Below are 26,307 nucleotides of genomic sequence, written 5' to 3'. Positions count from 1 at the left end.
CCTGGAAGAGGGGCAACCGGGACAGAATCCGGCGCCCCGACTGGGACTAGAACCCGGTGTGCCGGTGCCGCAGGCAGAGGATTAGCCTATTGAGTCGTGGCGCCGGTCCAGATGTATGCATTATCAACAGTATTAGTTTAGGAAGCTTCCCATTTTCTTTCTTTCTTTCTTTCTTTCTGTCTGTCTGTCTGTCTGTCTGTCTGTCTTTCTTTCTTTCTTTCTGTCTGTCTTTCTGTCTGTCTTTCTGTCTGTCTTTCTGTCTGTCTTTCTTTCTTTCTTTCTTTCTTTCTTTCTTTCTTTCTGTCTGTCTTTCTGTCTTTCTTTCTGTCTTTCTTTCTTTCTTGTTACAGAGAAAGAAGTAGAGACAAAGAAAGAGAGAGGTCTTCCATCCACTGGTTCACTCCTCAGATGGCTGCAGTGGTCAGAACTGAGCCGATCCAAAGCCACGTGGGTGCAGGGCCCAAGCACTTGGGTCATTGTCCACTGCTTTCCCAGGTGCATGAGCAAGGAGCTGGATCAGAAGTGGAACAGCCGGGACTCAAACCAGTGCCCTTATGGGTTGCCGACCTTAACCTGCTGCACCACAGTGCCGGCCCCAGAAGTTTCCCATTTTCTACATTCACCAGCATTTGCTATTTAGAGTTTTTCCAGCATTACTTGTATCATTGTATGGATTTGTTTCAGAAATGAATTTGAATCAATAAACAAGAGTAGCAGTTCTGTGATTCCTTTGAAGTGACTGTGGTCTGATAACTTTTAGATCCACTTCCCTTGTTACTTTTCTGAGAACAAAAAGAGAATCAAGAAGATGATAATGGCAGGGTAGCAGAGGGGACAGAGTCCTGGGTTTTTTAATTAGAAGCCCTGACTTCAGCTCCTGATTCAGAAGCATCAAATGGGTTTACTGATATCTGCCCTGCGTATTTCACATTAAATTGTTGTCAGATTCAGTGCGTTTATTTATGAAAGTAGTTCTGTAATAACTAAAATATGAAAAAGGCAATTTTGTTTAACGAGGTTATTGTATGCTGCCTACTTTACATTTTGTACATACTCATGTGAGTGAAATGGAGAAGATCAGCCCACGGTCAGTACTGTGAACCATTTCTTCAGAGAGAAACAGGGTTGTAGAGGGTGGGGATGAGTGGGGTTGTCCTGTACAGTCAGTCCATTGTCACTTGAGGGAGGTCATTTCAAGCTAGACGCCTTATCCAGAGGTTGCTTTACCTCTGCATTGCTTTTCTGCAGTGAGCTGGAGAAGGATGGCCATACTGCTCTTAATACTTACTCTGTTAGCCCTGTGGAGAAGATCAGACAGTACCAGGCTGGGCAGACCGTGACTTGCTTCTTAAAGAAGGTAAGTAGTTGCCACCCTGCAACGTGATGCCATCCTTCTTTGAGAAGAAAGGGGCTGAAACTTGAGACAAAGGCCATCCAAGCTGTGTTTGTGCCCATGCCATGATTGTGAGCAATAACAGATGACCTCTGCTTCTAGAACACTTCTCATCTCTTCAGGAAGCTAGGTTGTGCCTCATGAAATGGTTAGCAGGCAGCTCGCAGTTCTGCTTGTTTATAGATTAACTAAAATGGAAAGACAAATAGATCATAGAGCAAGAGTTAAAATAAACGCAGTGCTAGACTTTGAGACTTGCCTTCCATGAAGTTCAGCTGTAGAACAGTTTATAAGTGGGTGCCAGGTGATGTGTTCTAACCCCAAGTGGAAGGTAGATCTGAAGGGGAAGAGGTCAGTGTGACCCAGGCCACTTGGAACGTTTCTGCAAAGAGGTTGGACTCTTTGTGGTTGCCAGATCCCTCTTCCATAAGCACCCCTCAGTGTGTCCCTGACGCTTGGTGCTGTTGGCTGCCTGTTGACATTGACATTCACAATCCTGAGATGCCTGGGAGTGGTGTATTAGGTACTTCATGATCTGACCTCAGGCACCTTGTACACCAGTCACTCTGAGAAGCTCATCTGTCCTTTCCCTTCCTGTCTTTGTTCTACCCCTGGAGTACCCTCTGTTCCTCCTGCCCACTGCCCTTCAAGGTTCAGCACAGATCACCTTCCCTGGCTACTGAGACTCTGCTCTGCTCTGTAGCTTTTCCTTCCTACCTGTTGCCTGCTTCTCTGGCTATCTGCATACCATCTGTGTACTGTTTGTAGTCTGTCATCTCCTTGATGGCAGGACTTGGCTTGTATTTGTCACTGTGATGCTTATGTGCATGGTGGCTGCTTGATTACTATTTTGTTGAATTTCTTGAAAATTGGGGTGGGAGGGTGGCATTGTAGCACAGTGGGTTAAGATACTACCTGTAACACCCACATCCCATGAGTGCCAGTTCGACTCCCTTCTGTTCCACTTCAGATACAGCTCCCTGCTAATGTGCCTAGGAAGGCAGTGGAAGATGGCCCATGTGGGAGATCTGGATAGAGTTCCAGGTTCCTGGCTTCGGCCTCGCCCTGGCCCTGCCCTAGCCATTGCGGCCATTTGGGTGGTGACCCAGTGGATGAAAGACACTCATTGTCACTCTGTCTCTCTCCCTCCTTTTCTCTTCTCCCTCTCTCTGTCATTCTGCCTTTCAAATGAATAAATAAGTTTTTTAAAAAGATTTTGTTTATTTATTTGAGAGGTAGATTTACAGACAAAAGAAGGAGAGACACAGAAAAAGGTCTTCCATCCGCTGGTTCACTCCCCAAATGGCTGCAACAGTTGGAGCTGGGCTGATCTGAAGCCAGGAGCCAGGAACTTCTTCAGAGTCCCCCACACTGGTGCAGGGGCCCAAGAACTTGGGCCATCTTCTGCTTTCCCAGGCCATGGCAGAGAGCTGAATCAGAAGAGGAGCAATCAGGACATGAAATGGCTTCCATCTGGGATGCCAGAGCCGCAGGCAGAGGCTTAGCCTTCTACTCCACAGCGCCAGCCCCAAATAAATCTAAAAAGCTGGGATGTGTGGTGGAGGCAGGATACTGTAAATAGTGAAGAATCCCAGTCTAAACTGATTTATAAGTCAAGTGTTGGCTCCTGGAGATGTTTAACAATCTCGGGGCATGGCTAACCTTAAGGGAGGGAAGAGAGATCAACGGACTGATCCCTGTGCTTGAGGACCTCTCCTTGGTCTTTCTTGCCTCCTGTTCAGCTGAGACACTGTAGGGGATCGTGTGAGACTGGTGAGACCTGTGAGGAGTGCAGGTTGGGGTAAGGGTTGGGTTTTCCTGTCCCTTTGGATAATGATTTTAGGAGAATTCGTTTCAGTGGGTGGAAAAGAACAAATGCTTGTGTCTGCCCTATTCCATTTCTCCTGTTTCTCCCTGCAGTACAATGTGGTTAAGAAATGGCTTGAGGTAGAAATTGCACCGGACATCCGGGGGAGAATTCCCTTGTTGCTCACTTCTCTCAGCTTCAAGGTCAGTGTGGCTGTCTGAGCTCGACTCATTGTCTGGAGTGTGTGTGCTCAGAGTGGGTACAAGGAACCCTGTACTTACTTAAAGATGGGTTTGGGAGTTATTTTGCTATGGAGACTTGAAGGCTGTGGTTTTGACAAATAACAGACCTTTCTTCTAGCATCGTAAGAATTTCCTTATTCTTTCAGGTTCTGAAATGTCCGGATAAGAAGTTCCGGGTCGGCCAAGCCCTGAAAGCCACTGTAGTTGGCCCAGTTTCCTCCAAGGCCTTCTTGTGTCTCTCCCTCATAGGTGTGGGGATGAAAGGGTGCCTGGTCAAGGCAGGGCGGGGGTGGGAAGAGCTGGGAGGGCTCTTTCATCATTGCCCAGGTGGAAGGATGCCTTCAGTGTGGGAGTCCTCAGTCCAGTGCTACCTTCTGGAAAGTTTTTCTCTGGAGGCTTTGCTCTCTGGCCTGTGGTATTCTGCTGCTGTCTGGGTCTCCTTTACTTGGACTTGGTTTTCTCAAGTTCCTCAGAAAAGGAATGGGATTCTTGGCTTCATGGTGTGGTGTGGTGAGCTGGGTGTTCGTGATCATTCTGGTCCACTGAGTCTGGTTACCCTGTGTCTGGGCAGCTTCCACCTTCCGCAGACTGTAGTGGGTTTCAGCTTCTTTATGGACTCATTTCCTTTCTCCTGAGTCACATTCATTCTCCTACCAGGTCCTCACAAGCTTGAGAAAGGGGAAGTGGCCATGGGCCGCGTGGTGGAAGTTACTCCCAACAAAGGGCTGACTGTCTCCTTCCCCTTTGGGAAGAAGGGAAGAGTCAGTATATTTCATGTGAGTGACTCCTACTCTGAGACACCCCTGCAAGACTTCGTCCCCCAGAAGATTGTCAGGTAAGCTCTTCTTCCCGTTAACCTATTTATGGTGTTTGTGGATTTATATTTTAGTTAAAGAAGTAGGGGGCTGGTGCTGTGGCGTAACAGGTTAAGCTGCCACCCGCCACAGCCAGCATCCCATATGGGTGCCAGTTCAAGTCTTGGCTGCTCCACTTCCAATCTAGTTCCCTGCTAACGGCCTGGGGAAGCAGTGGAGGGTGGCCTACGTACATGGGCCCCTGCCACCTACATGGGAGACCTGGAAGAAGCTCCTGGCCTGGCCCAGCCCCAGCTGTTGGGGCCCTTTGGGGAGTGAACAAATAAATGGAGTTCTCTTGCTCTGTCTCTCTCTCTCTCTCTCTCTGCCCTTCAAATAAATAAAGAAGTAATTCATGATTTTGTATTAGAAAAACACAAGTATATAAAATGGAAAGTGAGAGATAGGTGTTTGTCCTGGTTGTTAAAACACAAGCTGGGTTGCCCACATCCCATCCTGCAGTGCCTGGGTTCAAGTCTCAGCTCTGCTTCTCATTCTAGTATCTAGCTAGTGTGTACCCTGGGAGGCAGTTGGTCCCCACCACCAGCTTTGGTCTGGCCCATCTCAGCCATTGTGGGCATGTGGGGAGCAAACCAATGGATGGTAGATAGGTCTGTCTGTCTCTTGTCTCTGCTTCAAATTAAAACCTAAGAAAAAAACAGAAAATTAAAATTTCTATCACTGCTCTTTCCCCCAGAACTTTGACCATTATATATTTTGGCTTCTGCCTTTCAAGACTTCAACACAAACTATATGGGTATCTTTTTGTTTTATATAATAATAGAATGTCACTTTTTACTATTCTGCACCTTGTTTTTTGCTTACAGCGTTTTATCTTGGACTTTTCCTTTTCTGTGCTAATATATCTAAATCTACCTTTTAAAAAAATTTTAACATTTGTTCGCTGCTTCATTATGTGTTCTTTAATCAAGATTTATTGTGTTATTTGATCAAGTTCTTTGTTGATAGACCATCATGTTAAAGTGAATATGGAGAGTGGTACAAGTGTATATGGGAAATAAAGTCCTAGAAATGACATTAGTGGGAAAAGTGATGCTATGCATTTTGCCAAGTTGCCTCCAAAAGGATTCTGCTGTTTTAGCAGCAAATACAGCTGTCCATTTCTCATGCCCTCCCAACACTGATGTCCTTAATTTTCACATTAGCTGTTGATTAGGCAAAAATTGGTCTCTCATTTTTAAAGGTTTATTTTATTTATTTATTTGAAAGGCAGAGTGACAGATCTTCCATCTTCTGGTTCTCTCCCCAAATGACTGCAACGGCCAGAGCTGGACCAGGCTGAATTCAGGAGCCTAGAACTCCATGCAGGTTTTCTACATGAGTACCAGGGGCCCAAGCACTTCAACCATTCTCCACTGCTTTCCCAGGTGCATTAGCAGGGAGCTGGATCAGAAGCAAAGCTGGGACTTGAACCAGCATGCATATGGGATGCTGGCATTGCAGATGGTGTCTTAACTGCTAGGCTAAACATCCACCCCAGTCTCTCATTTAATTTCCAGTTCTTATATTGGTTCTGCTTTATGGTTATTAGCTGCTTGCCTTTGTTCCGTGCTTTGCTTATCCACATAAGTTGCTCATTTTTATTTTGAAGCATTCATATTCAACTTTTGTTGTTGTTACATATTTTCCTTTTATTTGAAAGGCAGAGAGAGAGAGAAATCTTTCATCCTCGTTCACTCCCCAAATGCCACAACAGCTGGGGCCGAGCTAGGTTAAAGCCAGGAGTCTGGGACTCAATCCAGGTCTCCCAAATGAGTGACAGGGACCCGAGTGCTTGAGCCATCACCTGCTGCCTCCCAGGGTCCATATTAGCAGGAGGCTGGGATTGGAAGCAGATCCTGGACATGAACCTAGGCACCTTCATATGGGATGCAGGCATGCCGAGCAGTGCCTTAACCACTGCACCAAATGCCCACTCCCATATTTTTAAGAAAATTATCTATAACTATTCTCTGTAAAAGGAAAAATAGCCATTTGGGATGGTGATTTGGATTTCTTTATAAACTACTAGGAAGCTTTAAAAAGTTCACGGGAAAATGTCATTCAAGGATAAGTTTATTTGGATAGAAAACTTTTGAAGTCCGTGTTTACGAGCGGTCTTCAAAAACCTCTTGGAGGTACTGGGGGTGCACGTGTTTAGCCTAGTGTGAAGATGCCTGTGTCCCACATTGGAGTGCCAGTGTGATTCCTGACTGGCTCCTGGGAACGCAGACCCTGGGAGGCAGAGGTTATGGGTTCCTGCTGCCAAAGTGGTAGACCTGGATTGAGTTCTCAGCTCCTGGTTTCAGGTTGGCCCAGTCATGGCCTTTGTGAGCATTTTAACCAAATGGGCAGATGGGAGTTCTCTCTCTTCCTGCCTCTGAAATAAATAAAACTTATGGAATTCGTATAATTACTATGAAAAAACTATGCCTCGATTTTAGATTTTTTTGTGTGCCAAAATAAACTTAATTCCATTTTCCATTAACCTTTTGAAGCACCCTAATGTTTTTGATGCCCAAAATAAACCTACGTCATTAGAGTTTGAGACCTTGTCACAGCCTGAGTAAAACTAGCCTTGAAGAGGCAGATGTTGGCTTCATACAGTGAAGCTAGCTAATAGCAGATAGGAGGTTTTCAAGACAGACCCTGGGGGCAGGCGTTTGGCACAGCGGTTAAGGCACTGCTTGGAACACTCACACATAATGCCTGGCTGAGTACTGGCTCCTCTGCTTCCAATCCAGCTCCCTGTGAATTCTCATCCTAGGAGACAGAAGGTGATGGCTCAAGTAGTTGGGTTACTGTCACCCATGCAGGAGACCCGGAATGAGTTCCAGACTCTTGGCTTTTGCCTGGCCCAGCCATGGATGTTGTGGGCAATTGGGAAATGAACTGGCAGATGGAAGAGCTCTCAATCACTCTCTCTCTTTCTGTCTCTGTCTCTCTCTCTCTGCCTTTCAAATATAAAGATAAAAAGAAAATAGTTGTTTTGTTTTTTCCAAAAAAGGCAGAGGCCAGAGAGTAGTAATTACTTTCTCCCAGCTACCAGCGCTTGCCTAAATTCTTCACCACTTACCACAACTGAACAGCACAAAGATGCCCTGCAGAAGAGAAGGAATGGGTCCTAGAGACTTTGGGATTGTTTCTGGCTTATCTCTTGAGGCCTGCAAAATGAGGATGTAGCTTTAAGAGCCTGTTTATTTTTCAAGATTTATTTGTTAAAGATTTATCTGTTTATTTGAAAGGCAGAGTTATAGAGAGAGAGAGAGAGAGAAGGGAGAGAAAGAGATAGATTGTCCATCTACTGGTTCACTCCCAAAATGGCTGCAATGGCTGGGGCTGGGCCGAAGCTGGGAACCACGAGATTCTTCCAGGTCTCCCACGTGGGTGGCAGGGGCCCAAATAAGTGGTCCATCAGCTGCTGCTTTTCCAGGTACATTAGCAAGGAGCTGGATTGGAAGTGCAGTAGCAGAAACTGGAACCAACACTCCAATACAGGATGCGGGCATCACAAGCAGCACTGTAGCCAGTAGCCACAACGCCTGCCCTGAGCCTGTTTGTTTTAAATACACTTTATTGCAGCCAGGCTTGAGTACCATTGAATGGCAGCTTCTTCATCTGTCAGATGTGGGCAGTGAGTGATTGGTGTAAAGGTAGATGATTTGTTGAGTGCCTTTCTAGCTCTAGAGCAATGGTGCTGTTACAAAAGGCAGATGTCTGTCACAGGAAATTTGGACGGCATTGTTGCTGAGATCCATTCTGCCTCTAAGATTCTGTACTTTCTGACTTTGGACTACAGTTGCTGTTTGAGATTAAGTTAATGTGGAAGCCCAGCAAAGGAGCAGGCCCTGCTTCTCTCTTTAAAACTTCCTCTGCACCGAGTTGCTGGTCTGTCTCGTCTGAACTGCTGCTGTGAGTGTAGCTATACCTGGGTCATCCCTTGACCATGGTTTTGTGTGGTTAGTCCATTTCTGTCGCTCCCCCTCTTCGTGGAGGAACGACACAGGACCCTGCGCTGTTCTTTCGTCTGCTCGGCCCTCCCCGGGTTTGCTGCTGGTTCTTCCCGGGTTGGCTACTATCCCTTCCACCTCCGTGGAAGGGCAGTTCCCCCTGGCCGCATTCCCCACTTCCGCAGGGGAGCGGCACACCGCCGGCCGGCTTTCTCGGGGGCTGCACGGGTTCCCTTAGATGTTCCCCATAGATGTTCCCCGGTGCATGCCGTCTCTCTCCTCCTTTATAGTCCTCCTCCGCCAATCCCAACTCGGCTGCCCACACGCCGAGTACGCTGCTCTCCAATCAGGAGCAAGTCCTACAGTTAATTGGTTGAACTGGAGGCAGCTGCGCGGAAGCTGTTTACTTCTCTCCCAGCGCCATATTGTGGGAGAGCAGATGCATAGAATAAGTCTTAATTCCAGTAACTCAGTCTAGTCCGGTTGCTCCCCACAGATCCCCCTTTCTTTTTATTTTTTGGCGTTGATACGCGCCTGTCTTCGGTGTCCCGCGGCACACACTCTGCTCTACTTGCTAGAGTTGCCACAGGCTCTTTCAAGTCCTATCAATCAGGCAAACCGAATCCGGGTCCTCTCTTCGCCATGTTGTGAGGAGGTTTTTAGGCGCTGATGCGTGCCTGTGCTCGGTGCCCTGCAGCGCATGCTCTGGTCGAGCCTGCAGGGGCTTACAAGCCCTATCAGGCAAACCGAATCCAAGCCTTCTCATTGCCTTTTTGTGGGGAGGCCTTACTGATGTTAATTCGTGCCTGTCTTCGGTGACCTGCGGCGCATAAGCTGCTAGCCGCCGCAGGTGTTCATCGCCTCACTTAATCAGGCAGACCGAATCCAAGCTTTCTTATTGCCATGTTGAGGGGAGGCCTTTCTATTTCTCTATTTCTCTATCTCCGGGCATTCCTATTTCTCCCATTCCACTTCTATCTTCCAGCATTCCTATTTCTCTCACTTTACTTCTAAAACTTCTGTTTCTCTTATCCCCGCAGCTTCCCGGCGCCTCGCCCTGCCGGCAGGCTCCGCCCCGAGGCTATTTCTCCGAGGGCTTTCGGGCAGCCCGCTTTGCCCGAACACTCCGCAGTCTTGCACTTAACCCTTTCGCGTCTGAACCACGGCCTCGCGCCAGCCCCGTTCCCTATGTACTTGAGCCCCGCACGCTCTGTCTGCGCGCGGCAGCCTCCGTGAGTCACACAGCGTAGCTTACGTGTCCGCCACTAGCATTCAATCTAAGTACCCCGGGCTAGCCTGGCGAATTCAACCCAGCTTACATCTCCGCCCCACGATTTGGCTTCCCGTCCTTTGCTCCCCGGGCTAATCAGACGGATCCCAATCTGGCTTACGTTTCAGCTTCTGGTTTCAACTTTTCGCCCCCTATTCCTGGGCTAACTTGAGAATCCCAAAGTGGCTTTCGTGTCCGCCTTGGCCTGCCCCCCACGGCTTCAATTTCCCTAACATTTTTCTCTACCCGGTATGTTTCCCCAAGCTTTCCTCCAACAATATTCCTCCTTCATTTCTCCTGGCTTCTCCCCACAGTCCGCGTCCGAGTCTGTTTGTTCTAGCTTTCACTTTCGCTTTCGACCTTAGAGATTTCTCCCAGCTTCCCCCCGTAGTCCGCATCCGAATCTATGCCTAGGCTTTCAATAGCTTCCTCCGGCACCCTTTTCGTCCGGCTTTTCCCTAGGCTGTTTGCTAGTCTCTCTCTCCGGTAATTTTCCCATTTCTTCCCGTTTCTTCCCTCCTAAGTTTCCTATCCGTCCTGGGTTTCCTATCCGAGTCATTTCTTCCCTCCTAAGTTTCCTTATCCGTCCTAGGTTTCCTATCCGAGTCACGGCACCATTATGTCGCTCCCCCTCTTCGTGGAGGAACGACACAGGACCCTGCGCTGTTCTTTCGTCTGCTTGGCCCTCCCCGGGTTTGCTGCTGGTTCTTCCCGGGTTGGCTACTATCCCTTCCACCTCCGTGGAAGGGCAGTTCCCCCTGGCCGCATTCCCCACTTCCGCAGGGGAGCAGCACACCGCCGGCCGGCTTTCTCGGGGGCTGCACGGGTTCCCTTAGATGTTCCCCATAGATGTTCCCCGGTGCATGCCGTCTCTCTCCTCCTTTATAGTCCTCCTCCGCCAATCCCAACTCGGCTGCCCACACGCCGAGTACGCTGCTCTCCAATCAGGAGCAAGTCCTACAGTTAATTGGTTGAACTGGAGGCAGCTGCGCGGAAGCTGTTTACTTCTCTCCCAGCGCCATATTGTGGGAGAGCAGATGCATAGAATAAGTCTTAATTCCAGTAACTCAGTCCAGTCCGGATTGCTCCCCACACATTTCTCTACTGAGATCATGCTGTCCCAGGACTTAGCATAGTGCTGGTCTTGTCATACAAATATGGATGCTCCTTGACCTCAACATTGAAAAAAAAAAAATTTAAGTCAAAAATGCATTTAATCCACCTAACCTCCTGGGCATCCTCGCTTAGCCACAGAGCACACCGTAGGGTATCAGTTGTTTGCCCTCATAACTGTGGCTGGCTGGGAGCTGCAGCCGCTGCCCAGAACCACAGAGAACTTTGGACCACATGTCACTAGCCCAGGTTAGTTCCAAATCCAAAGCAAGGTTTCTGTTGAGTGTGCACCACCGTCACCATTGTGAGTCAAACCACAGTAAGCCAGGGACCATGTGTCCACACCAGGTGGCTCTATAAGCTGATCGGGGGCTTTCTCCTCTTATTGTATCTCCTCTTATTTTGTTCTCCTGGCACCTGTCTTGGGCAAGCAGAGTAGAAAGTGTATATATTTTTTTTAAGATTCATTTTTATTTATTTGGAAGGCAGAGTGACAGTGAAAGAGGGACAGACACAGGAATCTTCCATCTGCTGGTTTACTCAATAGCCAGGTCTGGGCCAAGGCCAAAGCCAGGGGCCAGGAGCTTCATCCTGTTCTCCCATGTGGGTGCAGGAGCCAAGCACATGGGCTATCATCTGCTGCCTTCCCAGGCACATTTGCAGGGAGCTGGATTGCAAGCAGAACATATTGAGTCTTGGCGTTCTGGTACGGAATGCTGGTATCACAGGTGGCAGCTTAGCCTGCTTCACCACAGTGCCAGCCCCAGGTAGTGTTACTTTTACCTCACTAGTTAAATGGGTGACACAACTGATCCAGAGTCCTCAGCAGGTTTCCACAGACCGAAGAAACAGAAGCTAGGTCTCGGCTCCCTTCACTTGCAGAGAGGGAGTTGAGGCCCCTTGCTACCTCCAGAGATGCCTACAGTTGAGTCTTGCCTCTGTCTTTCTGTCATTCTAGGTGTTACGTCCTGTCCACTGAAGAGCAAATGTTGACTTTGTCACTGCGGTCGTCCAGGTGGGTATCTGTTGTTGGGACAAGATGGCAGAAACATCCAGATGGCTAAGGGGAGGCTATGTGTAACCAGCACAGAATTTTGGCTTCCTGTCTGTCTGCTCGACCACTTTATACCCTGAACCTCTTTGATCCAGAAAAGCTGGGGACATGCAGATTGCTAGAAGAACCTGTATGCTCAGCTCTTGTTTGCCAGGAAAAGGTTAAGATGTCCCAGTGTAGGTGTCCAAGGTTGCCAGATGAAGGGAGATGATTCAGTCCCGGGGCTCCATTCATAGTAGCGATAAGCAGGGCATGATGGAGATTGGCGTGGAGTCAGCTTGATGGTCAGACCTGAGTGTTTTTAAGAGAAGGGTATGGGTTTGACCTCTCTCTGGCTTGGTCAGCCTCTCCCTGTTTCTGCATAGCCAGCTCACAGACAGGAAGTCAAGAGAGAGATAAGTTGGATTCTGCAGCTTATACCCTACTGACAGATCCAGAATTGTCATTTTCCATGCAAAGTATGATCATTGCAGGTGTACTGGGCGTGAGGGTGGGAACGGGGTGGTTCCTGGTGTGTGCAAGTGACCCCTTTATTCCTTTAGAACAAACCCAGAGACGAAAAGCAAAGTAGAAGATCCAGAGATTGACTCCATCCAGGACGTTAAGGAAGGGCAGCTCCTGAGGGGCTACGTGAGGTCGGTCCAGCCCAACGGCGTGCTCTTCAGGTGAGTGAAGTAGGCCCTTTGCTGGGCCTCAGTCAGCTTCTTTGATGGGAATATGAATGAAGGAGAATTTAAGTTCTGTCAGTTTTTAAAATTCTAAATTTTTTCGTATTTCAAGAAAGCTTTCTCTCCTCCCTGCCCCCGCCCTCCACTTCTTACCAGACTTGGAGTTGTGTAGGTGGCTCAGTCACTTGTCCCATCCCTGCCGCCTCCCAGGGTCTGGATTCACAGAAAGCTGGGGTCAGGAAGCTGGAGCCCAGTATCAAACCCAGCTGCTCCCATATGGAATGTGGGCTCCTTAACTGACGTCTTAGCTGTTAGGCCAAAGGCTGGCTCTTGAGTTGTTATTTCTTGTTTGGTGTTTTGGAAATAAAGAATATGCATGTCCATCTCAGTTTTAAGTAGATTTGGCTTTTCTGACTTAGTGTGGTCATGATTTGTAAAACCTCAGTGTCGTGGCATCATGTTCACAGTCACCAGCTGTGGCAGCCTTCCCTGCTCCTGGTTCCTCGTTCTCTCCTGTCTTTCTAGCACTTTGTGAGTTATACGTGGTGGTGCTGCCAGGTTTGGTGAACCACATTGCCAGTCCTGTCTTGCTTGTGCTTGCTCATCGTTTCCAGCTGGCAGAGCCCACCTTGTCCTGCCAAGGGCCAGGAACCATAAATGCGGTCACAACTTGGGTCCCTGTGAAAGTGGCACCACCAGGCACGGCTGGGATTCTGCTGTTGTGCTGATGACCCCAGGACTCTGTGTTTATCCTTCCAGCCTGGGTCCCTCAGTTACTGGTTTGGCCGACTACCCACATGTCTCCCAGTACAGCCCGTCTGAGAAAGACCTTTACAACAAATACCTTCCCGAAGGGAAGCTGCTCACTGCCAAGGTCCTGAGGTAGGTTCTCACTACCCCACCCCTATGTGTGATACAGAGCAAATCCCTTTCTCAGATGTCAAGGTCAACTTTAAACATAACAGATTAGGTCATGTCCAGGTGACTAAAAGGCCTGGAGCCTTCGACCTCTGTCCCTGAGAACAGAGGCAGTGCTCGTCTCCGCATGGGTGGGCCACTGCCGTTGGGGTTGGAGTGGCGCCACCACAGCTCCCCCTGTATTTCTCTACCGAGCACGATGAAATGTATATTTTGTTCCTAAGAGTGCTCAGTGGGTTCCCAAGGCCGGGGGTGGGGGGTGGGGGTGTGGCCTGGAATTCTGCTTTGATTAGGAGAGAGAAGGCCTGGGCTGCTTGTCGTGCCCTTGGCACCGTTTTTGTTGTTATTGTTTTGGTTTTTGTGTTTTTTTTTTTTTTTTTTTTTTTTTTTGGTAAGATTTTTATTATCTTTTTGAAAGGCAGAGCAACAGAGAGAGGGAGAGGTGTATACCGGTTCCCTCCCCAAGTGGCACAGCAGCTCAGTCTGGGCCAGGCCAAAGCCAGGAGCCAAGAACTCCATCTTGGTTTCCCGCATGGTTGGCAAGGGTCCAAGGACTTGGGCCATCTTCTGCTGCCTTCCCAGGCACATCATCAGGAAGCTGGATTGGAAGAGCATCCAGGATGCAAAACAGCGCTCTGATGTGGGATCCGGCATCGCAAGTGGCAGCTCAACCTCGGCTCTGAACACCAGCTCCCTTTGCACCTTCACGATGTCTCTGCTTTCCACTCTCCCTCTCCCTGCTGCAGGCTGAACCACCGGCAGGACCTGGTCGAGCTGTCGTTCCTCCCCTGCGACACTGGGAAGCCTGACGTGTTCCCTGCCTCCTTGGAGCTGCCCCTGCTGAAGCAAGGGGAGAGGAAGAGAGAGGCCAAAGAGAAAAGCCAAAAAGGAGAAGGGAAGGAGAAGAACAGTCAGAAAATGAAACAGAAGAAGTCGAAGGGGCAGGAGGAAGTACAGTTGCCCAGCAAGGAGAAGAGAGAGCCCCAGCTGCCTCCGGGGAAGAGGCAGGGCAAGCGGGCGCGCCGGGAGTCAGGCAGTGAGCAGGTGCGTCCCTCAGGAGAGCTGTGCCTCACTGCTCTGGGAGGGGGCGTTTGAGGAGCCAGCCAGGCAGCTGCCTGACCTCGGGTGGAGTGTGAGCGGTGGGAGGGCAGGCTCAGGCCGCCACAGTGTGCATTTCCTGCTGTCATCTCAGGAAAGAGAGGACAAGAAGCCCAGGAAGGCCGGCCCGCCAGAGGAGGACGACAGTGGTGTGGAGGTGTATTACCGGGAAGGAGAAGAGGAGATCGAGGAGGTGGATGTGCTGCCCAAGGTGTGGGACAGGGTTGAGTGTCCTGGGACGGGGCTGGAGGGGGAACGTCCTTGCTTCCTCCTGAGATCCAGGCTGTCCTAGGCCCGTCCCCTTTCATTTCACGTAAAATATGGAAGGGGATGCTGTCAGTGTCCTCGGTGAACTGTCTGCTCCTTGAGGACGGGTCCTGTTCTCACGGTGTGCGGGGCTTACTGAGTGCAGCTGAGTGAAATGGGGACAGGGCAGAGGAAGAGAAGGCCGAGCCTGTCTGAGCTTCCTCCTCCCCCTGAGAGGAACAGAAGCAGCGCTGCTCAAGCTGAGCACGATCGCGTGGGAGGCTTCGGCCCACCCCACAGGCTTGCCAGGCTTTAGCTGCTCACACAGCGTCCCTGTGCCCACCCTCAGGACCTTGGTCCTCTCTGTCCCAGCTCTGCTGTTGTCTCCCATGAATGCATGCATAGCTGTGAAAAATCGGGGGAACTTGGGGCACCCACGTCCTTTATTACAGTACCTAGGTTCATGTCCCAGCTCTGCTTCCAAGTCCAACCTCCTGCTAATAATGCACACCCTGGGGGGGCTGCAGGTGGTGGCTCAAGTAGTTGGATCCCTGCCGCCCATATGGGAAGCCCCAGTTGTGTTCCAAGCTCCTAGCTCTGATCTGGGCAAGCCCTGGCTGTTGCAGGTATTTGGGGGAGTGAACCAGCAGAAAGATCTCTGTCACTCTGCCTTTCAAATAAAAAATAAATTATTTTAATATGTATTACCTAGATAAATTTATTTACAGAGAAAACTTGTATGTCATTACCATGAAGCTTCCTCAGTGGGCTGGGCCTTGCCTGTCCTGGGAGGAGAAAGAGGGTCTCTAGGCAGGGTGGGAGTCCTTGCCCCACCAGGTGGGCCTGGACTGAGGGTCAGGGAGCTGCCTGGGCCGGGTGCACTCCTCCATGCCTCTATGATCCACAGAAGCTGACCAGACCTGCAGAAGCGCCCCGGCTACAGCTGTCTTCAGGCTTTGTTTGGAATGTGGGGCTTGACTCTCTGACCCCGGCCTTGCCCCCTCGAGGAGAGAGCTCAGACAGCGAGGAAGACGAGAAGCCACACCCAGCCACGGTACTGTCTTGTCGAGGCTTTGTCCTTTTGGCGGGATCCCTCAGTACCAGTCTGTCTCTTCCCGGGGTTGGGAGTGGCAGCCAACCAGTCCCAGGCCAAAGAGCAGTTACAGAGCCCACGGGCTACCTTGCGCTTGGACTTCCCCCACAGGCCTCGGCTAGCATTTGAGGATCTGCTCACCTGTTTCTCCCTTCCCTGGCAGAAAAAGAAGAGCAAGAAGGAAAGAGAGTTGGAGAAGCAGAAGGCAGAGAAAGAGCTGTCCCGCATCGAGGCGGCGCTGATGGATCCCGGGCGGCAGCCGGAGTCCGCAGATGAGTTTGACCGCCTCGTGCTGAGCTCCGCCAACAGCTCCATCCTGTGGCTGCAGTACATGGCTTTCCACCTGCAGGCCACGGAGATCGAGAAGGCGCGGGCCGTGGCTGAGAGGGCCCTTAAGACCATCTCCTTCAGGTCTGGACCTCGCCTCCTCTCGCTCTAGGGAGGCCAGACTTCTCTCATGGGAAGTGAAATAGATCTGCTCATTTATATTTTAAAGTCCCCTTCCCTGAAATAGCTCAAGGTAACATTTACAAGAGTCTTGACTCTTAAATAAGGTGCCCAGTTTGGAGCAGTAGAATGGAGGAGACGGCGCTCTGCATGTCTGGCTGGAGGCCCCAGTGGCCGCCCACCTCCCAGGCAGAGCAGAGCCTGTGAAGCAGGCTGGCGGCCCTCTGCTCTGTTCTCGGGGTGAAGGGAGAGCCAGGCCGCAGATTATGCTGCTTCCTGCCCAGGGATGGGGTCAGAAATCAAGAAAGCCTCAGACCCTTAGTGGGACAGAAGGGGGCAGGGGGTCCTGATGCCTTGTGAGCTGCAGAGGGGACAGAGGCCTCTCAGTGCCTGCACTCGGGGCTGGGATCTGAGGGCCATGGGTGGAGGAGAGGAGTTCATTGTCACCCCTGGGTAGGAGCTGGGGCTCATCGGGCTGAGTGCGTGGAGCTCATGTGCTGACCTCTCTGTGCAGAGAGGAGCAGGAGAAGCTGAATGTGTGGGTGGCTCTGCTGAACCTGGAGAACATGTATGGCTCTCAGGAGTCCCTGGGCAAGGTCTTCGAGCGGGCCGTGCAGTACAACGAGCCGCTCAAGGTCTTTCTCCACCTGGCTGACATCTACACCAAGTCAGAGAAATTCCAGGTAAGGGTTTGGGCCAGGTGGCCAGCTGCGGGGTGTGGGGAGGGTCCTCTACCTCTCCCAGGGCTCCCCGACATCCAGGGCCAACTTGCTCAACTTCAAGGTAGAAGTTATCTTCCCACCTCCATTTGGGACTGGCCTGAAGCTGAGGGAAATGATGGCTTTAGAAGTGAAAAACAATGCACCCTGGGCCGTTGGGGAGGGAGTGGTACAGACAGAGGTGACTTCCCGGCCCAGGACTCCTTTTCTGCCTCTCCTGTTCTCTAGTCCACTCTCCTGGCCATGGGATCAGTAGGGAACTCGGGTTAGGTTACCCTCCCCCGCACTGAGCTCGCTGCTGTGAGCCTCCCTCCACTCTCCTCTCTGTCTCCAGAACTGGGTTAGATGGTGATTTGACGTCAGTGAGCCCCACGCTGTCTGTCTTGCTGTCCCCTGCTCCCCTCAGCTTAGACCGGCTTTTCCCACAGGAAGCTGCCGAACTGTACAACCGCATGCTGAAGCGTTTCCGGCAGGAAAAGGCCGTCTGGATCAAATATGGTGCCTTTCTCCTGCGGAGGAGCCAGGCGGGGGCCAGCCACCGCGTGCTGCAGCGAGCCCTTGAGTGCCTGCCTGCCAAGGAGCGTGAGTGCTCTTCCCGTTCCGTGTGGTGGGCCTCCGACGGCGGGATGGAGCTCATGTTGCTTCTCAGGAAAGCCTGTGTGGGGCACCCTGCTCTCTGTTGATGTGCCCATGAAAATGACAAGACAGGCTGCATTTTACACGCCAGACTCAGACAGATGGAGGACAGATGGAATCGGCACTCATTCTGTCGTTCCCCGGGACCCCTTCTTCTGCTGGGCAGTGCCCATCTGTGTGTTTGGTCCTAAACCCACTCCACTGGTCTTTTTTTGTTTTTATAAAGATAGCATTTGTTTTTAAAGATTTTATTTATTTGAGATGTAGCGTTACAGACAGCAAGAGGGAGAGACAGAAAGGTCTTCCGTCCGCTGGTTCATTCCCCAAATGGTCGCAATGGCCAGAGCTGGGCCAATCCAAAGCCAGGAGCCAGGAGCTTCTTCCACGTCTCCCATGCAGGTGCAGGGGCCCAAGGACCTGGGCCATCCTCTACTGCTTTCCCAGGCCATAGCAGAGAGCTGGATCAGAAGTGAAGCAGCCGGGACACAAAAATCAGCACCCATACGGGATGCCGGTGCTGCAGGCAAAGGATTAACCTACTGTGCCATAGCGCTGGCCCCTCCACTGGCCTTTTGGGGCTTTGTCCCTCTTGTCATAACCTCGGCCCAGGGCCCAAGAGCGGGGACTAAGTCTCACTCCTCCCCTGCAGTACCTCTTGCGTGGTTGGGGGTGGATCTGACTGCTCATGTTGCTCACGTCTTTGAGCTGTCCTCTCTCCACAGACATGGACGTGATTGTCAAGTTTGCCCAGCTGGAGTTCCAGCTGGGGGACGCAGAGCGTGCCAAAGCCATTTTCGAGAACACGCTGAGCACCTACCCGAAGCGCACAGACGTCTGGTCGGTCTACATCGACATGACCATCAAGCATGGCAGCCAGAAGGAAGTCCGGTGAGAGGGGCAGACCACGGCTGAATTCCGGGGGGCAGGTGGAGTGTTGGCCAAGCTCAAGTGTTTTAGCCCGCAGTTTGTTCCCAGTATCCTCAGCCCTCTTAACTCAATCTAGAGAAACAGCTCTCACCTAAGACCCCAGGTCCAGTGGCATTCACCTTTCCAGCTAATTTTTCTGCCACAGTGGGGAGCCTAGCCTGGGGGCTGGGAGACAAGGGTTTCCCTCGTAGAGAGCATCATGCCTGGCTCTCGCTGTAGAGAACCCACACAGCCATAGTCTCACTTTTGTTCTCCAGTAGCCCAAGGGCAGGAAGAGTTAGAGGTGGGTGACCTGAGGTTTGGAAAGAAGTAACTCACCCAAGCCCTCAGTGACTTTTTTAAAGACTTACTTATTTGAAAGGCAGAGCAGCAGACAGAGGGAGACAGGTAAGAGAAGAGAGAGGTCTTCCATCTGCTGGTTCACTCCCCAAATGCCCACAGCAGCTGGGGCTGGGCCAGGCTGAGGCCAGGAGCCCAGAACTCCGAGTCTCCCGCAGAGCCACTTGAGGCATCATCCGCTGCCTCCCGGGCACGTTAGCAGGGAGCCAGATCATAAACAGAGTAGCCAGGACTCAAATGCGCACTCCAGCCACAACTTAGCCTGCTGTGTCCCACTGCCCACCCTGCTTCAGTGAGTTTTAAGCTGAGCTTTTCTCACTGACCCGTCCCCCACTGACTGTCCCCATCCCGGTGGCCTGGGCCTGATTCAGTGTGTGACTTTAGGTAAAGTGAGGATGGTGGTCTCTTCCTGAGACATGTGGGAGTGCACGTTAGTAGTGAAACGCAGAAGTGGGAGAGCTGACTCACGGAGGGCCCCGGCTCCCGAGCTGGAGGGCAGGTGGGGGAGCCCGGCCAGGAGTCTCGGAGCGGGGCCCCGAGGCGCTCACTGCCCTGTTCCTCCCCACAGGGACATCTTCGAGCGTGTCATTCATCTGAGCCTGGCCCCCAAGAGAATGAAATTCTTCTTCAAGCGCTACCTGGACTACGAGAAGCAACACGGCACGGAGAAGGACGTGCAGGCAGTCAAGGCGAAGGCCCTGGAGTACGTGGAGGCCAGGAGCTCAGTGCTGGAGGACTAGCGGATCGCTCCGCACAGGCGGCCCCGGGCGGCCCCGGGCCGGGCCAGCCCACCGCAGGCACCAGGCCGGAGCAGAGCTCTGCCACCTAAAGACTCGTTCTAACCGCTGCTTTTTTTGCAGCACCCTGGGTGTCATCCTGTCAGGATAAAAAGGAATTTTAGATTTTTAATTCCTCTGTGCTTGTTTTCCCTTAAGTACCATAGTGTGTCGTCATTTTCCTTTTCTGAGGCTGCTCAGCTGTTGCAGGCAACGGGCGGTTGGGCTCCCAGGAAAGTTTCATGTCCCTTCTTCAGGAAGTTCCCTGGGGAGCACGAGAGGGGGTGGGGGCTGCCGTCCGTGGATCTTGCAGTCCAGATCCCACCTTGTCCCTGGCTCTCTGTCCAGCCGGAGAGGTGCGCAGGCCCAGAGAGCGGCCCTCCCCTCAGGCTCTAGAGTCCCGGGGTGTTCTTTCAGCCTCTGTTCTGCCCTCGAGGGTTTGGAGGCTGAGCTGGGACTGGAGGACAAAGGCCGAGCCTGGAAGGGAAACCAGGCAGCCCGGGCAGCTGAGGAAAGCCTCAGACGTCATCTTGGGCCGCCTGCTGGGTCTCATCCCAGGCCCACCCTGGCCGGATGACCTCACCTCTCCAAATCTGCTACATTCCAGAACTCTCGCAGGCTCACAGAGTGGCTAGTCGTTGAAACCAGTTCTTTTTTGGCAAAGTCCTGGCACGGCCGTACATGTCACGGGAGCTTCTCCAGGGAGAAGTGACGGAGTCAGCTACTGAGAGCAGGTTTTAGAGGCAAGGAGGGGGATGGGCTGGGGTGGGAGGGAGGCAGGGGCTGGCGGTTCTTAGACACTAGTGTTAGGGTAAAGGGCTACTTCAGTCCTGTTAAGTGCAGGACCTTCAGACTCAAAATTTCAAAAACTGAGTTTCCCTCTAAGAAAGGCCAGACTCCTTCTGTTCCCTAGATCGGATCAGACCTCTGAATCCAGCTGCTGAGAGACCATCAGCCCAGGGTCTTCCCGAGTGGACGCCTGTTGCTCTCTGCACTGCTGCCACCCCGTGGTCCATGGGAGTCCAGTGCACTTTGCTCCCACAGAGCACGGGATTTGGGGCTGACCACTGTGATGTGACCCCTTTAGTCACCTCTTGTAACTTTAGAGATACAAAGTTAGTCCTTTATAGCAAGAAAAGCTTTATCAAAAACTCAAAGATAAAAAACAAGACCAGAGGCACACACTGGAGGGCAGCTTCCCAGTGGTCCGTCAGTGAGCCCAGTGTCCCCATGAATTAGAAACTGCTTCTCAGCACGCTACAGGGTGCCGCCGGTGCATTCTGCTGTCACCTGGCTCTGTTGGCTGAGGCCTCCCGGCCTGCAGTTCTGCCAGTCTTATGCACCAGCTCTGGGAAAGTCTTGACCACAGCCATAGACCAGATGGGCTGGCAGCAACAGGAAAAAGGATTTCTGCAGGTCTCAGCTTTCCAGTCAGAGCTGACCCCATTGTCTGTGGGATCTCCGCACACCCCAGAGCACCTTGTGGCCCTTGTCCCCCGCCTGTTCTTCCTTCTGATGCCCATGTGAGCCAGCAGTGGGGTTCAGTTGAGACCAAGTAGAGCCATTTGCAAGGGGCGTGGGGAGCAGGCCCTCAGGAGACCAGCGGGGCCATCTCTATGTTGTCAGGGGCCGTGCCATTGCCCGCCAGGCCCTGGACCCACTTGTGCAGGCGGCTGTAGAGCGGGAGGCCCTGGTTCTCACGGTACAGGTAGACGCCGGTGATGGCATTCCACTGTGGCCTTGGCTGAGAGCTTTTTACCGGGAACTTTTCAATCAGCTCCTCGTCATCCTTGTTGAGCGCCACGAAACCAAAGAATTGGCGCACGTTGTTGGCGGCGAGCACCCGCGAGTGCACTTCGGCCGTGCGCCGGAAGAGCTGGTCCTCGTTGGAGCGGTACTGCGCCCAGTAGGCCTCCTGGCGGTAGCTGAGCGGGGAGCAGCAGTGCTTGAGGCACTTGACCAGGAACACCAGGATGGCCACCACGCCAATGAGCAGCCACCCGAAGAGCTGGCAGGGAATGGGCGGTGTTCAGGAGGGGCGCGGAGCTGCCTGCCCCCACCCCGACCCCAGAGACAGGGAGAGGACACAGGCCGCTTCTGGCTGGGCTTCCCCACTCGCCCCTTACTCACTCCCGCTGCAGTTTCTCTGCTCTCAGATTCTGCCACCACTTCCTTAACCTCAAAGGCAGCTCCTCTCCCGCCATCGTCTCCTCCCATCAAAACCCAGCCCAACTGCTGGGCTCAGCTGAGTTACCACCTAAAGGGAGCCGCCTAAGACCCTTTTGGGAACCATCCTGCCTTCCCCTGAACCCTCGTAGCCTGGTTCCTCACGTTAATGCTACTTGCCGTGGGTGAGATCACCCATGTGCTTGGATGTGAGCCTGTTGGAGGCAAGGCCAGTCAATGTCAACTCTTTCCCACTAGGTCCCTCTCTGGGCATTTGAGCAGCACCAGTTCTGTTCTCTGCTTATCTTCCCCACTGGTGCCGTCTGGAGCCCTGTTGCTCTGCCTGATTTTTTTTTTTAATTTAAGATTTATTTGATAGGCAGAGCAACAGAGAGGGGGAGAGACAGAGATCTTTCATCCACTGCTTCACTCCCCCAGTGGCCACAACAGCCAGGTCTGGGCTAGGCGGAAACCAGGAGCCAGGATCTTCATCCTGGTCTCCCATGTGAGTGGTAGGGGCCAAGTACTTGGGCCACCCTCTGCTGCCTGACCAGGTGATTTAGCAGGAATGCTGGACTGGAAGCAGAGCAGCCGGGACTTGCGGGATGCTGGTGCTGCAGGCAGTGGCTTAGCCTGCTGTGCCACGACGCTGGCCCTCGCTACATCTCTCATGTACTCATGAGAACAGAGCTTTCAGAAAGTCTTGCTCTCCCGTCTCCTGTGCTTCTCCCGAGTACACACTTCACACCATCTGCTTCTGCCCAGCCCTCTTACCTTCCCTCTCTCCCCAACAGCACAGCCTGCGCTCCTGAATTCAGCTAAACCCTCCCCACTAGGATCAGGACAGCAACTGCCCCCTGACTCCACACCCAGCTCCCACCCCAGGGCCTCCTGCTAGGCAGGCTCAGTGCTGGGTCTGGGCCAGGAAGGTGTACATCCTCCACGGTCAGCCCACGGCGCACAGCCGGTGCTTCTGCTGGCTCGCAGCAGTCCATGCTCAGCCTGGCTGGGCTAGGGCTTCTCTGTGGCTGGGATCAAGACTCACTCAGCTTGTGGAGCATCCCGGCACTGGGTACGCTTGGGACGCCCGCATCCCATATTGGAGGATCTGGCCCGAGTCCTGGCTCCTCCTACCAGTGGAGGCATCAGGTAAGGGCTCATGTACCTCAGTCCTTGCCAGCCACGTGGGAAACCCAAATTGAGTTCCTGGCTCCTGGCTCAGCCCTCACTGTTGTGGGCATTTGGGAAGTGAGCCCGTGAATGGAAAATCTCTTTCTGTGTCTCTGCCTTTCAAGTAAAATAAATAAAAATTCAAACACCCAAATCTCTTACTTGGGACTACAATTGTTCCTGGCGCTGCCAAGCGCTGACCCGAAGGTGAACCAGCCCTGTTCCCCATGCAGGTAACTAGTGCTTTCCAGGGAACCCCAGCCCCCGAGGGCCGGCTCTGGCTAAACACGGGCCACCCCGGGAAGGAAAGGAGTGTCCCCTCCACACAGCCTCTTACCTGGGACTCATACTTGAGCCTGCGGGTCACCTCCTCCCGAAAGCCCGACAGGTTGGCAGGGCCCTCTCCGCAAGGGAACCTGGCCAGGATTTCCGTGGCATGGGCTGGCGGGAAGCCCTCCTCCCCTGCTGTGAGCGAGGAGGGGTCCACGAACTCACTGCGGGCGCAGACATAGGCCTCGCCACGCAGCAAGGAGATGACAGACCAGGTGACGGGAGCCACAGCCGCGCGGCCCAGGATGGAGCTCAGGAGGAGGAAGTTGGGGGCAGCCGAGCAGTTCTTGGTCCGCCGGTACTGGCACTCGGCAACTAGGTTCCAGGTGTGGTTGTTGAGGATGACGCCGATGAGGAAGAGCGCCAGCGCGGGCACACCGATGGCCGTCAGCCCATACCGGTAGTTGCGGGTCGGTGAGCAGGGGCAGTGGAAGGCAACCACAGAGAACAGCTCCTGGCTGCCCACCGTGCCCAGGGCCACCAGCCCGTTGAAAATCATCACATCTTTGCTCTTGAAGAAGAGTGACAGGAAGCGGAAGTTCTCTGCGATCAGCGCAGCCATGGTGACGGGCGGGGAGCCAGGGCAGCAGGGGCAGCAGGAGGCGGAGGGTGCTTCCTGGTGGGGCTAGGCGAGGGCGCAGGCTGGTGCGCGTGGGTGTGCCATTTTACCCCCTGTAGTGGCTGGCCCGGCACCTCCTGTGGAACAGCAGGTGTCTGAGAAATGGTGGTCTCCGAAAGTGGGGTTTGAGGAAGACGCCCTGTGGCCAGGCTGGTGAGAAAGGCAGGTGCCAGGGGCCTGGGGAGTGACGGGAGCCACCGCTCCTGGGCTCCTGCACCTGTCAGGTGCCCCTTGTCGCCCTTTCCCAAATCCCTCCGTCACGCTATCCTCTCCCCACCGTGCACGGGAAAGGGCCAGCTACTGGCCAGGTCACAGGCCAGCGGCAGAACTGAGAGCCGAGCTCTGGTCTGTCTCAAACTATCGGGGTCCTCTGCCCCCTCCATGCTCTCTTCTGTCTCGGGGTAGAGGTTTGCAAAGGCCCCGTGGTGTCGAGGCTGCAGGATGCTCATGGGCCTTCCTCCGGATTCCAGAGAGCTGCTAATGTGCTGAGGGGTCCTGGAACTGTCCGTAGGGTGTGTCCTCAGGCCACAGGTCCCAGAGCTGCAGTGGGTGTCCTGGGGGTGCAGGGCCTCCAGGCAGTGGCCGACCCTCTGCAGCTCATGGGAGCCCTCTGCTCTGGAGACCTCAGGGTCTGGCCCGGGCCAGGCGGCTCTCTCAGCAGCCCTCATGGCTCGCTCTGGGCCTCCGGGCCCTGAGCTGTGAAAAAGCGTAGATGGTTCTGGTCCCTGCTCTCTTCCTAAGGATGCTGGAGGGAAGAGAAAAGGAGTACACGGTGCCTGTCCTGCAGGGCTGGGATGAGCTCGTGACCTCAAGTATCAGGAATGCAAGGCCTGGAGCCAGTAAAGGGACTTGCTCGAGGCCATCTGAATACAGAGAGGTGCTGGGCAGGACTTCTGACCACAGCCTAAGGGGATGGGTAAGGGGACCATGGGGAGCAGGAGCTAAGCGAGTCTCCATTCTCTCTGTCTCCTACGAACCTCGCCCTGTGTCCATCCACAGAGCCCTGGCGAGCCGCCTCTTCCTCAGCCAGCCCCTTCCCTACCCGGTAGGCTCTAGCAGCCCTGCAGCTCCGAGCCCAGCCGGGGCCTGGGATGAAGTCCAGGGCCCAGCGATCCCACCAGGCACCCACCAGCCCCTAGGAGCCTGCTGGGCCTGTGTGGGCAGCCTGCCCGCCAGCGGCTGTGGCCTCCGGCTCCAGCAAAGTTCAGCACCAACTCCCTTCCCAGGCTCCACCCACACAAGCCTGCGGGACAGGCCGGGGTGGGCCCCTTGTCTTCCTCATCTCCAGGATGAAAAACAAAAATCACTGGGCCAAAGGACAAGCGAAGGGCGGGGTGGGATGCATACACAGGTTGGGGGGACCTGCCTGACTTCCTTCCCCACCTCCTCTCCCAGCCCCTGCCCCCAGCCCCTGCCGACGCCACCACATGGGCCAGGCAGAGGCTGTGGGAGCCAAGAGGAGGAGAAATCATCCCCATCTCCGTCTTCCCCCAGCTCCCAGCCCGGGAGCCCCTCCCTGGGAAAGAGTGGGGGAAAAGCCCGCCTGTCTCCTACCGCCCTGATTAGCTCCCTGTGGGGGCCCTACATGTCTGGACCAGGTGGGCAGGGGCACAGGACGAATCAGGCCACCTTCTAGGACCCCCAGAGGCCTTCCTCCCACCTCAGTCTCCACCAAAGCCTGGCTGCTGTGTTGGGAGGGCACCCCTGGCCCTGCCCTGTAGCAGGAGCCCCAGCCGGGGGATCCCCCCCATCCCTCGGCCAATCACTGGGACACCCGGCACACCCCGGGCAGGAGGCTTCCCTTACCTGAGGACCGGCTGCAGGGCCTCGTCGCACGGGCCCGGAGGACACGGGGACTCCAGGCGTGGCTTCTTGGACCTGCGGCCGCGGGCAGCTGCCCCCCACTTAAAGCGCTCTCCCGGCCCTGGCTGGTTTCGCTGCTTTGGCTTCCAGCAGAGCGGGAAGCTGGTGGCGTCTCAAACAAACCTCACTCACGAGCAGAAGAAAGGAAACAGATGGAGCGTGCGCGCCGGCAAGTGGAAAAAACAGCGTCCCGGGCCGGGCCGGCGAGGGCGGGCGGCGAGGGCGGTGCGCGCCCAGAGGAAGTCAGGCGCCTCCTGGCCACCCAGGCGCCCGCGCGCTGGCCCCAGCCCTGCCCCAGCCCTGCCCCAGCCCTGCCCCAGCCACTGCACGCCACACCAGCAGCACCAGTTTGGGGGACTCCTCAGGGGCCAGGCGGGGCCCCCCCGGGGGGATCTGTTCTGGGCCGGCCCCATTGCGGCGCCCCTCACACCCCTACCCCGCCCTGGCAGGGCCAGGGGCTTGATCTGCTCAGCACGAAGCCGACCCCTCGGCTGGATCCCCTCGGCTGCACCCCTGCTCTGCCCTGTCTCCTTCAGAGCTATGCTGCTGCAGCCGGACACCTGTCCCGACGCCGGCTTCGGCCCTTCTCTCCCGTGGCTGGGCTGCCTC

General features: G+C 53.8%; 2 protein-coding genes across 4 annotated transcripts in view; one reads left to right on the top strand and one right to left on the bottom strand.

The window, feature by feature from the left end:
* The window catches only part of PDCD11 (programmed cell death 11), a 55,676-nt gene extending 35,993 nt beyond the window's left edge, over positions 1-19,683 (top strand). The window contains exons 22-36 of one of the 2 annotated variants that reach the window (XM_002718594.6): positions 1,249-1,357; positions 3,314-3,403; positions 3,589-3,691; positions 4,100-4,277; positions 11,588-11,644; positions 12,226-12,348; positions 13,111-13,233; positions 14,016-14,313; positions 14,462-14,578; positions 15,521-15,667; positions 15,870-16,117; positions 16,668-16,836; positions 17,301-17,454; positions 18,231-18,396; positions 19,343-19,683. In XM_002718594.6, coding sequence (XP_002718640.1) covers positions 1,249-1,357; positions 3,314-3,403; positions 3,589-3,691; positions 4,100-4,277; positions 11,588-11,644; positions 12,226-12,348; positions 13,111-13,233; positions 14,016-14,313; positions 14,462-14,578; positions 15,521-15,667; positions 15,870-16,117; positions 16,668-16,836; positions 17,301-17,454; positions 18,231-18,396; positions 19,343-19,514 — 2,254 coding nt within the window. In that variant the 3' untranslated portion in view covers positions 19,515-19,683. Of the gene's footprint in view, positions 1-1,248; positions 1,358-3,313; positions 3,404-3,588; positions 3,692-4,099; positions 4,278-11,587; positions 11,645-12,225; positions 12,349-13,110; positions 13,234-14,015; positions 14,314-14,461; positions 14,579-15,520; positions 15,668-15,869; positions 16,118-16,667; positions 16,837-17,300; positions 17,455-18,230; positions 18,397-19,342 lie in introns of those variants that run through there. The other variant, XR_016221946.1, reaches the window with a different exon arrangement.
* CALHM2 (calcium homeostasis modulator family member 2) lies at positions 1,352-25,954 on the bottom strand. 2 transcript variants are annotated; one of them, XM_089314359.1, is made up of 3 exons: positions 25,642-25,913; positions 23,224-23,912; positions 1,352-1,581 (listed from the first exon to the last, which is right to left on the bottom strand). In XM_089314359.1, the coding sequence occupies exons 2-3, from the start codon at positions 23,776-23,778 to the stop codon at positions 1,543-1,545; spliced, it is 594 nt and encodes a 197-aa protein (XP_089170485.1). In that variant the 5' UTR covers positions 23,779-23,912; positions 25,642-25,913; the 3' UTR covers positions 1,352-1,542. The 2 variants fall into 2 exon arrangements, with proteins under 2 accessions (XP_089170485.1, XP_008268664.1); XM_008270442.5 differs by lacking the exon at positions 1,352-1,581 and adding an exon at positions 17,741-21,558 and having other exon boundaries at positions 25,642-25,954.
* Positions 25,955-26,307: the final 353 nt, after the last annotated feature.

Source organism: Oryctolagus cuniculus, chromosome 15 (assembly GCF_051225735.1).
Source record: "Oryctolagus cuniculus isolate XC-2025 breed Fujian yellow rabbit chromosome 15, ASM5122573v1, whole genome shotgun sequence".
NCBI lineage: Eukaryota > Metazoa > Chordata > Mammalia > Lagomorpha > Leporidae > Oryctolagus > Oryctolagus cuniculus.
Note: the sequence above shows the minus strand (reverse complement) of the source record. Positions and strands in the feature narration are given on the sequence as shown.

What these genes read in the sequence shown, in the direction of transcription:
- CALHM2 (XM_008270442.5), bottom strand. Translation starts at nt 23,778, where the DNA reads ATGGCTGCGCTGATCGCAGAGAACTTCCGCTTCCTGTCACTCTTCTTC. An exon ending in GGCTCAAGTATGAGTCCCAG is followed by an intron (nt 21,559 to 23,223) that starts GTAAGAGGCTGT and finishes ATTCCCTGCCAG; the next exon opens with CTCTTCGGGTGGCTGCTCAT.